This window comes from Cupressus sempervirens, chromosome 4 (genome assembly GCF_028749045.1).
Source record: "Cupressus sempervirens isolate cs-2001-9-10 chromosome 4, ASM2874904v1, whole genome shotgun sequence".
NCBI classification, from domain to species: Eukaryota; Viridiplantae; Streptophyta; class Pinopsida; order Cupressales; family Cupressaceae; genus Cupressus; species Cupressus sempervirens.
This window is the reverse complement of record NC_143121.1, coordinates 604,621,575-604,633,747: the sequence shown is the minus strand read 5'-3', so window position 1 is coordinate 604,633,747 and position 12,173 is coordinate 604,621,575. Positions and strand designations below refer to the sequence as shown.

The window sequence follows — 12,173 nt, the reverse complement described above, 5'->3', positions numbered from 1 at the left end:
AAGATGTAGACTATTTTGATGATGTATTTACTTCTAGTTTTACAAGGAAGGTTTGCTATTTTTATTTTGCTTCAAGCTACCAGTCATTCACAGTCCGCATGAGGATGTCATTTTGTACCCCATTTGTATTAAAATATATCTACACTTTGCTTCTTTCTTTTGTTTACTCATATACTGACTCATTAGATGCATCTATTCATTGAATTTTGCAAAAAAAAAATTAAGTTGTCGATTTTTCACTAAGTTTTTGTTGAGTTATTTTTGGACCTTGGCAAGAGATTGTTGAGTCTGAGTATTTCAACTAAGATTCAAATATCTGCCATACATAAACCAGCACCCCATTATGTTCCTTACATGCCATGTAGTATGCCCTGAACTTGAAAATTCTACTCAAAGCTAGCCTATCATATCAGTGCAGTAGGTAGACCTATTGGCATTAATTTGGAAGAAACTTGTGGTATCAACATGATGCATCCATGTGCTTTGTCCCAAAAAATGCATCTGGAATAAAGGATCATTACTACAATTTGCTGCATTGCTAATATCTAAGCCAGCTCATATCACTTTATGGTATCATCAGTTGTTTTAACATGTGTTCAAGCCAGTTTATGTTTCTTGCTGGACATGATAGATGACAACTTCACTTATGAAGTTTATTTTGCGAAAAATTGCATGATCGATTGTACACAATTGATAAGCACCATTTAATTACAAGAAAAAGAATCGAAATAATTGCCAGTTGTGTGGACTTTGATATGGATAAACAGTGATGGTGACTTCACAAGTGAAACAGTGAATGATAATTCTGCAGCTCTATGTTGCATCAAAGTTATGTTTTATCAGAGTGGCGGAACAAAAATATGGTGGAGTATTTCAAGGTTGAGTTAGTTACAATTGCATGAGGAACAGAAGTTCTAGTGAGAGAGGACTGCAATGCCCCCTTTTATGCAAAACTGATTTGTAAACAATTAGCATATTTCCCAGTATTTCTCATAGGCTAATTAGTGAGCAAGAGAGAACTCCAAAGTTTGTGGAAATCACATACTTTGGCTAGTGGAGTCTTTGTTTATAGAAGTGAACTCAAATGGTTGTGGTGAACCTCTTGATGCTTCCAAAATTGATTTCTAACCTTTTGGAAGCTATTCGGATTTCTTGGAGAAGTTAAGGGCCTGTTTGGTTGCTGGAATACAACTGGAATAGTCATTGAGAATTAGAATATCAGATTGTATAGGAATACGTATTCCATTTCAGCCCCAAAATGAGCATAGATCCATTCCCAAAAATACTTGTTATTGGAATGGAGAATAGGAATGAGAAGGGTTTCCACACACAAATCACTCTCTTTGGCATTGTGGAGTTTGCACAGCCATAAGACGTTTTCACCCAGCATTCAAAACTTCAATCTGATCATATCAGATATTTGTGGACATCATATGGCAATTCGAATTCAAAATACTTTGCAGGTGTTCGATATTTGTAGAAGGCGTGCACTACACAGGAATATCGTTCATGGAGAAGTTAAATATCATGAGCAATTAAAAGGATAAGCAATGAGTTTCTGGTAAGAAGTATTCACAAACATTAGCAGTATGAACTCTGCAAAAACATTATCAGGAGGCCAAGCCATATAACCATGTCCGCCAAAGTACAGAGAACAGATGAAGTGATGTGGGTTCAAAGTATGCCATTGTGAGCTTTGAAGACGTGATCTCCTCCTCCGCAAATGAGAATCTCGACACTCTTGAAATTATTAACGGCATCAAGCGGGAGCATGACAGCGGAACTTGATGATGGGGAATTCAATGCCCTATTTTTGCTGCAACTCCTTCAACTTCCTCTCTTCAATGGCCACCTGCTTCTGGTGAGATATCACAGCATGCAATACTGGACATTGGGTAGGTGACTGCTGAATAGATCATGAAAAATTTGACCCAGAAACTGCTGCATCTTTGTATGAATTCCCAATTAAATTTTAGATGAACCAAACACGAATGGGATTTCCATTTTCCATTCCCATTCCCCATTCCTATTCTCATTCCCATTTTCCATTCTAATTTTCTATTCCTATGCTTGTAACCAAACAGGCCCTAAATATTTTTAGGCACTTACCCAATTGCTTCTAACTATCGTCCTAAGTCCTCAAGATCACTTTGATATGATTAAAATTGCATAGTTATATCATTTTTGTACATTACGTAAATCCAATAAATTATTGAATAATTATACAATTATTCATCTAAGTTCTCTAATGTTGAAAATATTAAAAAGACAACCTAATGTAAATAATTCATTAGAAGGGTGATTTATATTGTGATTCATTGCAGATGCCTAGGCATGGGGGCCTGTTTACATACATGATTATACATAAAAAGGAATTATTACATTTTAAAAATTCTTGTTTTCCTTCGAAAAATTTATAAGAGGTTCAGAACTCATTTGGAGGATTCATCATAAACTGTTATTTGCTTTGTACTTGGAGAGAACCTGAGATATTTCATAATCTTTTGAGGACAAAAACACACTTGAGATTTGTAGTTTGGGGATGAAAACTCCTCTAGCTAGTTAAAGTGGTTTCTTATAAAAATCACTAGTGAGTTGAAAGGTGAACTTCCAGTCTTGGTGGAAATAATGGATGAAATTGACGTATTTTGAGTTGTAGTTTCTTGGTGTGTTTTTCTGAAGCTTTTGGGAATAATAAAGGAATTGTACCTTTGTTTGCCTACAGGTCATACCTCACCAAAGGCCATAACAACCTAGGTTGCAGGTAAAAAGAATTCATTGCAAATATTTTTTGCTGTTTTATATTATATAATCTACTCAAGCTAACAAGGAAGGAATCTAAGAACCCCCATTAAGCCGTAAAATATCATAGCAGATTGTCCCAACAGAAGAAGAGTGTAGGAATTATAAAATGAGGCACTACAGTTTGACAACTTCCGACATACAATTTGGTGACACCAGGATCTTATTTGTCACTTCCAAGTTGTTTAAAGGTGGATAAATTGGTTTTTTTTGAGTCTATATATATGGTGGTGAAGTCCTAGGCTTCCAGCAACATTTATCACTATTTTCAGGCATGTAGATGCCTTCAGATGCGGTGTTGTTTGGTGTTATAAGATTTTTGGAGTGCCTTTTACTGGTATGCAGTTTGGATGTGTGATTTAATAAATTTTAGTGTTTCTTGGGCATCTGACGATTAATCTGGGAAAGGCTAAGGAGATGGTCCTTAATGGCATCAACACCTATCACCTTCATTTCTTCTTTGTTTGTACTGAGATTGAGGTTGTCCCTTTCCACGTCTATCTAGGGGTTAAATTTTTTGGTCCACATTCCAACTTGATACCGACTATTCAGCCTCATATCAATAAGGGACATGGCTCACTTGCCCTTCTCAAGAGACAATGCTTCTGACATCACTTCCAGGACACCACATCCAAGATAAGAATTTTGGACACTCTCATTCGGCCTACTATTCTTTATGGAACTGTGGTTTGGGGCCCTCCTTGTTGGAATCCGATCGGGCCTCTATTGAGCAGGTCCCTATTCTTCTCTAGTGCATCACTAGGTGTAAGCAATCTATTCCTCACAATATTATCCATGTTGACTTCAATGCCCACCCCTTCAAATTGGAGGCTATCTTTGATCTAGTTGGGGTCTTACACCGCCTCCATGTTTTCTTTGATTCCATTTGAGGGCGCCTCAAGTACCCTTACCTTGCTTACCATTCCTCTGAGTCTATTGCATCTTCTACTTCTTGTCAGGTCTGCTATTGGTTTGTTGGGGATTCGACATTTCTTGGTTCTATTGGGACTGATATCGATTGTCTCCGCCCATTCCAGTACTCCCTTGATGCCCCCCACCATCTTCACCCTCTAGACAGGAACTAAATAGGTGGGTCAAAACAGATATTTATAGGCATTTCATTCATACCACATGGGTCAACCCCTATTGAAGTTCTCTGCCCCAAGATGACATTTTATGTAGAACACTTTCATGAGCTACAGGACAGACTCATTGTCCACTCTTCTTATATACCTCGTCACTAGTCACATTCTCACTTGATTCCCCTTGGCTCTTTTAGAATGGGCTCCCATAAGCTCTAGGTTGTGACAGATCACCAGTTGGATAGGGATGACAAAGTTTGTAGATGTTAAGATTTGAACTTTCAACTTTACTGCAACACTCTTTCAGCTATGAATCATGGATGCTCATTGCAAGTTGATTTTGGCTTCTTTGAATTTGTTTACATTATGCATTTTCATTTTGGTTAATAAAAGTCTCTTGATCACTTGAAAGTATGGTTTATATATATTTTTAGTATTCATCCCCCAGTTATCTCAAAAACAAAGGAACTTTTTTTTCTATCCATTAAAATACATCCCTTGGTCCAAAAAAAACTCTTCATATCATTGGTTTTAAAAAAATGTAGTTCTCAAAACATTTTCTACTCTTGTTTTGCATGGCCTACTTATATACAATATTATCAAATATAAAATAGTTTTGGCTATCTTCCTGGAGGCAAATATTAGAACGGTGAGGTGAGTTGTCCTCAATTGTATATGAAAGGATTTGAGTTAACAAAAAGATCAGAAATACAGAAACATATCAGATAGTGCACTCCACACAAATCATTCTAATTCACCTATACTATAAAGAAATGAAATATATTCTAGAAAAGAAATAAGCATGATGCTTTAGTAAACGTTCGGCAATTTTATGTGTGGAAAAATGAATATACAGTCATTATTGTATTCAATAAATAAGTTAAGATGGAAAGTCATACTGGACCACCAAGGTAGTTAAACCCAGCAAGATCTAGTTCCTTCAGTATTCCCTCCTCACCAATGACATAAACCTGCAAACCGTGAAAAAAGCATTGAGGTGAAATATAGAACCTTTTCCATAAGTTTTTGCTAGAAGCCAATAACCAGTGTGTTCAAAGAAAGATGTACTGGCTAAATATAAATGTGACACAAATCTATTGAAGGAATCAAGAAAGAACAAGATAAAAGCATGTGCCTTTGGGATTATGTAATGTACCCTTTCTGAAATGGATTTTGAATAATAATAATATCAAACATACAAATAAATGAATAAATATAATTATAATATAATTTTATTTAGTGACACAGAGAATACAAACAGTGATCACTTGATAAGGATCAACGACAATTATAATCTTTAGTGATGAGTTCCTGAGGGGTGTTGTATGGTCTGGGTCGACTCCTTACATGGAAGGAAAACAACACTTCTGTATATCATTGTTTTGAATTTTGATTCATTAGTTAATAGTTGGGAAGTAGAGTGGATTATACAGTGAACTTTCACAGAGGTGGTTCTGCGATGATATGCTCTTGTCAATTCATACACAGTGGAGTCAATATAATATTGATGATAATTATATCAAATACCATATAGGCACGATGAATAGAGCAGTTCACTTGCAACCATATGAGATTACAATCAAAGGGTGAAGATCAAATTCAATTATCTGAATAGCAAATAAGATACTGACCAATTCCAGAAATAGATATAAAGCTATCGAATTTGTCATAAGGATATCAGAAAAAGCCAAGAATTATCATGAGTCAGTAATCATAGTGTCCAACATATAGAACATGTGGTTGTAAGACATTAATGCTCAATAGTTAAGGACAATCATCGGAAATTAAGCAAATGAATTGTCCAATTTAATGCAATACCTTCTGATATTGTATTGTGAGCTATTAAAATACTGACTTGATAAGAGCAGTGATTGTAATATTCTTATATCTATCTCTCTGATACTTGTAAGGCTTGGCAAGTGTATTATAATCAGTTCTACATACAATTGAGGGCATGAGTGCTTTCAATATCAGAGAATAATAAAGGCTATGGGACTGAAAGAGAAATGCTTAATGTATCAATTGTCAATGTCCTTGAGAAATAGTCAACAATTACCCTCTGTCCAATGCATTAAAACACATAAGATATTATGTAGAAACGATACAAGGGGAATATATAATCAGCAACCATTATTCAAAGAATGGTTAATCATTAAAGACTGGGGCAGTGACACGTCTTATTAAAAGCACAAATTAACTAAGACTCAAGGGATACAAATTGTTAATGATGATTAGACTTATTCAGTAATGAAACTGTATATGTCTTTTCAATTTCAGAATGTAATTCTTACTAATCTCTGTATCTTACTTGCAGGTTGTAACACGAACAAGACGATAATCAATCTCAAATATAGTGGGAGATGTATAATGTTTCAGATTTGTGATACTGATTTCTGAATATGAATGATAGAGATCAATTTCCAGATTGCTTTGCACTAATTGATTTAGGTACTTAGCATATCGATCAAGTTTAAATTTGTATATATTTTAGACGGATACAATAGTGGATAGGCATGTCTCCACCAATATGGAGAGATGTCTATCCATCATCATGCCTCTTCATAACTCATGCTAATCCAAACCAATAACAAACTCAGATTGGCACTTATATATACTGATTCATATATTAGATATAATCATGACCTGTTTGTTATCTTCAATGTGTAATGCCACTTAATCAGATGCAAATCTGATCGCTGCAATATATTATACTTATTATCGGCGACAAGTATGAGATTTCCAATATCAATTATATAGATATTCATTAAATAACAATAACACTGATTTAACAATGCAGATCAATAATCTCAAATTTATACTTGGAACAGAAGCATAATTGTTTTAATCTGATTTGTGAATGGTAATTTGATTTGATAAGCTTAATATGATGATATAATTTTGAACATCAAATGTGTATGTATATATATAAATATACAAAGTATATTGATATATATATACATAAATATAATTATACCATTCAATTGTTCTTATAGTTATTCACAATTATCTGACTGTGTTAAGTATATTTAACCAGATAACCTACAGGTCTGAAAGTGCAGACCGTACTTGTTCTTCTTACCCTAATATATCATAAGGTTGGCATTAGATTATATACTTCCCTTAGGAGCTGGCGACTTCTCAAGAAGTAATTTAATAATCCTTAACTAATCTAACACATTGTTTTAGTTAGAAATTATTGTGTTTATCTTGCAGATCGCCGACTTATAGGGAGATTATTTATGCGAACTTAGGAAGGGACATGCCCTTTAGCAAGGATATTTAGGGAGGTTATCAGTGCAGTTTTGAGGACAAACAGTTACAATTAAGTCTGCTCCTCTAAGCATCAATATCCAGCAATTACATTGCAGAGATACTCCTATTTAATCAAAGGTTGATTATTCCTTCTTGCATCGGCATTAGAGAAGTTCAGTGTTCAGCACACATTACACAATTAGGTCTGTTTCTTCAAGCAATATCATCCCACTGATCTTTTGCAGAAGTATATAATTTTCTAATCAGAAATATAGGTGTCAACTTCCTCAATATTCAGATTATTACATGACCATTCTCATCAATCAAGGACTGAAATAAAAGTCTAATTCAAAGGGTACAAAATTTGCAGAATCTTTACATGGTATCAGAGCTCTGGAATTTGAACCTAGGCTCTGCAAAATTCAGTTATCAGACTCCATATATATCTAGCAACTATCTTCTATCTTCAATGGCATACACAATCAGACCCGAGGACAAGTTTAATGGGAAAGAACACTTCGAAACGTGGAAATTCAGAATCATGATGTTTCTTGAAGAGAATGATGTAAAACAATTTGTTGATGGAGCATCCAAACAACCTCCAGTTGAACCTCACAAATCTATTTGGAGCAGAGGAAATACAAAAGCCATTCAAATCATTTTAAATGGAGTAAAAAATGGTATCGTACCTATGCTTACAAAACATCAAACTACCTTTGATATGATGAATGCATCACGAAATGCATATGAAGTAAACAATGCAACTAGAGTTCTCGCACTGAAAAGGCAACTAAATCAAATTCAGATAAAGAAAGGAGAATTGATAAATTCTTACTTCCTAAGGGTTGCTGGCATTAGAGATGAACTATCAAGTATAGGAACCACTATTAGTGACACAGAATTAACACTAATGGCTATAGATGGATTGCCAAATTCATGGGAGACATTTGCACAAGGAATAAGTGCCAGAGATAATCTTCCGAACTTCAACAAACTTAAGAACGATTGTCTTCAAGAGGAATCCAGAAAACCAAAGAAAGGAGGGAAACCGAAAACAAAAGATGAAGAATTTCATGTTCTTAATACAAACTCCTATAAGGGCAAGAAGAAGCATTTCAAGAAGAAAAAGGGAAATCAAAAGAATGGAAAACCCAAGAAAGATCTCTCTAAAATAAAGTGTTTCAAATGTGAAAAATTTGGACACGACATATCTAATTGTCCTGAAAATTCTAAACAACAAGCAAACTGTACAAATGTTATTAGGGAAGAAGATACCTATGATCCTAAGAACCATGTTTTGTAATCCTCACTATCAAATGAAATTTCAAATAAAGCATGGATAATTGATAGTGGGTCTTCTAGACATATAACGGGATACAAAGAAACACTAGACTCTTTTTCAGAGAAGGTCAACGATGAAGTTACCATTGGTGATAATTTAGCACACTCTGTTGAAGGAATTGGAAATTGCACCTTGAAACTAAAATCAGGAAATACTCTTCTTCTCAAAGGTGTACTCTACGTACCAAGAATGAAAAGAAATTGAATCTCAATTACAACACTTGAAGATGGACATAATTTTGCATTCTTGAACGCAAAGTATTAACTTGGGCAAAGAACTCCTCAATCAAGAAAGCGAAGTTAATTGGTTAGAGACAAGGATATTTGTATGAATTGAATATAGAATCTAGTCAATCTATTCAAGCCTTAGTTCATGAAACTGCAAACATAACTGAAATATGGCACAGAAGATTAGGGCATCTAAATTTCAAAACTTTATCAACTATGGAGAAGATGGTTACTAGATTACCTAAACTAAATAAAGACCACTCAAGTATTTGCAAAGGGTGTGCTCTGGGTAAGAACGAAAAACAAATAATGTACTAGAATTAATTCATTCGGATTTATGTTGACCTATGTCTATTCCTTCTCTTGGAGGATTCTGGTATTATATCTTGTTCATAGATGACTTCTCTAGGAAAACATGGATTTACTTTTTAAAATGCAATGAATCAAAAGAAATCCTACAGAGATTTAAAGAATTCAAAACATTAACTAAAAACTTTTCAGGGCATAAAATTAAAACCCTTAGAACTGATAATGGAGGAGAATATACCTCAGACTTGTTTAAAAGGTTTTGTAGAGAATCAAGGATTAAGAGGGAGTACACTACTCCTTATAATCCAGAACAAAATAGGGTAGCAGAAAGAAAGAATAGGATAATTATAGAAGCTGCCAGAGCCATGATTTTTGATCAAAATCTGGAATATTATTTTCAGGCAGAAGCCTCTTGTACTACTGTATGTATTCCAAACAGAAGCCCTCACTCCTACCTTAGAGATAAAACTCCTAAAGAAGTATTTACTAAGGTTAAATCCAATATAAGTCATCTTAGAATTTTTGGATGCCCTATATATATCCATGTTCCAAAAGGAAAGAGAACGAAGTTAGAACCCTCTAGGAGGAAAGGTATTTTGTAGGGTATAGTGAAACATCTAAGGCATGTAGGATTTTCATACCTGGACAGAAAAGTATTGAACTTAGTAAGGTTGTCATCTTTGAAAAAAATCTTGCATTCAAAAGAGCCATAAGTTCTGATGAACCTCCTCCTTTATCTAGTTCTGAAAGAAATAGTGAATTTGGGTCCCAGAGGGAGAACTTAGGAGAAATCAAAGATGAAATTCAAAATATGAACCTTGAAGAAAATCAAAATTCAAAGAAAATACCACATTGGGCCATTAAAACAATCAAGGCAGCTCAAGACTGTTGCACCTTCCGAAACAGTCAAAGAAAGCTCAAGAAAGCTCTTTATGAGCTTAAACAAGCTCCCAGGGCCTAGTATGAAAGAATTGATAAGTATCTCACCGGCTTAGGATTCTTCAAGAATGAAGCTGATCCAAATTTATATTACAAAAGAGATAAAGATGATATGGTAATTATGATATTAAATGCCAATGATTTACTAATACCAAGTGATGATCATCTCATAGATCAGTGCAAGAAAGATCTAACTAGAGAATTCGAGATGAAAGATTTGGGACTCCTTCATTACTTCCTAGGATTGGAAGTACGGCAAAATTCTAACAAAATCATACTTAATCAAGGAATGTATACATTAGACATTTTGAAGAGATTTGGAATGTGGAATTGCAAACCTATGTCTTCTTCAATCGAGACTAATCTACATAAACTTAAGGAAGCGGTAGTAGAATCACATTCCATAGATTCTACTCTCTACAGACACATGATTGGGTCCCTTATGTACTTAGTAAATACAAGACCAGATATTTGCTATGCAGTTAATTCCTTAAGTCAATTTATGTGTGAACCAAAGGAGATTCACCTAGTTGCGGTTAAACACATTATGAGATACTTACAAGGCACTCTTAATTTTGGACTCAAATATGAGAAAGTTGGCTTAGACTTACATGGATTCACTAATTCAGATTGGGGTGGAAGTGTTAAAGACTAAAAAAGCACTTCAGGATGTTCCAATTTAGGATCAGCAATGATATCTTGTATATGCAGAAAGCAATCTTCAATAGCTCAGAGCTTCACAGAAGCCGAATACATTACAACAGTGATGGCCTCTCTAGAAGTAGTCTGGCTAAGGAAGTTACTTGTGGGATTATTTGGGAAAGTCGTGAATCCTATGATTATTCATTGTGAATATCAAAGTTCCATCAAGCTTTCAGTGAATCCAATTTTTCATGATAGGTCCAAGCATATTGAAATTCCTTAGCATTATGTAAGAGATATGGTAGACAAGAATTCTATAAAATTAGAGTACATTTGCACTACAGATCAGACAGCAGACATACTCACCAAACCTCTATCTAGAGTGAAGATAGAACACTTCCGGAGGAGACTTGGTATGGTTGAGTTGTAAACCATTTGTACTCTTTTGATTATTAATAAAATAAGTTTTTACTTTGTCAGGCTATTGACTGTTATGGGTTCCACCATTTGTATTCATTATTTAAAGAGGTGACGATCTCTGAAATAATGAACACTTGTATAAAAGACATTATGAGAGATGACAATCTCTTAGATAATGTGCTAAACAGTAGAGTGTTACTGTAAGATCTAGATGAGTTTTAGATCGTATTGTGATAGTGACATTGCTATGTGCATGAAGTCACAAATTGGATAAAGGAAGAATCTTAGTATTCTCTGAGTTTCTCCTATATTCTGGTAGATCTTAAACTCAGGATCTTGTTGTGATATAGGAATACCAATTTTTATGAATCACAACTTGGATAAATGAAGAGATTAAATTACTCTTCAGATTTATCCTACATATTATCACTAGTAGCAGTGATTTGTCATATCACAATTTTAGTGAAATGACATTGTATCATGTGTTCTATGATACCACATACTAAGAAAAGTCAAACAGATATAGAGTATTAATTTTTGCTTATTCATCTGTATTGGTGTTGCTAGATATAATATCTCTCAGTAGGATTATCAGGTTAAGAGGGAGTGTTAAGTATATTTAACCAAATAACCTACAGGTCTGAAAGTGCAAATCGTACTTATTCTTCTTACCCTAATATATCATAAAGTTGGCATTAGATTATATACTTCCCTTAGGAGCCAGCAACTTCTCAAGAAGTAATTTAATAATCCTTAACTAATCTGACACATTGTGTTAGTTAGAAATTATTGTGTTTATCTTGCAAATCGCCGACTTATAGGGAGATTATTTATGCTAACTTAGGAAGGGACATGTCCCTTTGAGGGACATGCCCTTTAGCAAGGATATTTAAAGAGGTTATCAGTGCAGTTTTGAGGAGACACAGTTACAATTAAGTCTACTCCTCTAAGCATCAATATCCAGTGATTGCATTGCAAAGATACTCCCATTTAATCAAAGGTTGATTATTCCTTCTTGCATCAGCATTAGAGAAGTTCAGTGTTCAACACACATTACACAATTAGGTCTGTTTCTTCAAGCAATATCATCCTAATGATCTATTGCAGAAGTATATAATTTTCTGATCAAAAATATAGGTGTCAACTTCCTCAATATTC

At 34.5% G+C, this 12,173-nt stretch overlaps 1 protein-coding gene across 2 annotated transcripts in view; it reads right to left on the bottom strand.

The window, feature by feature from the left end:
- LOC149562676 (phosphoglycolate phosphatase 1A, chloroplastic-like) overlaps positions 1–12,173 on the bottom strand; it is a 258,106-nt gene that overhangs the window by 148,683 nt on the left and 97,250 nt on the right. For both annotated transcript variants that reach the window (XM_089826124.1, XM_089826125.1), the window contains exon 5: positions 4,784–4,855. In XM_089826124.1, the coding sequence (XP_089682250.1) occupies positions 4,784–4,855 (72 nt within the window). The remainder of the gene's footprint in view (positions 1–4,783; positions 4,856–12,173) is intronic.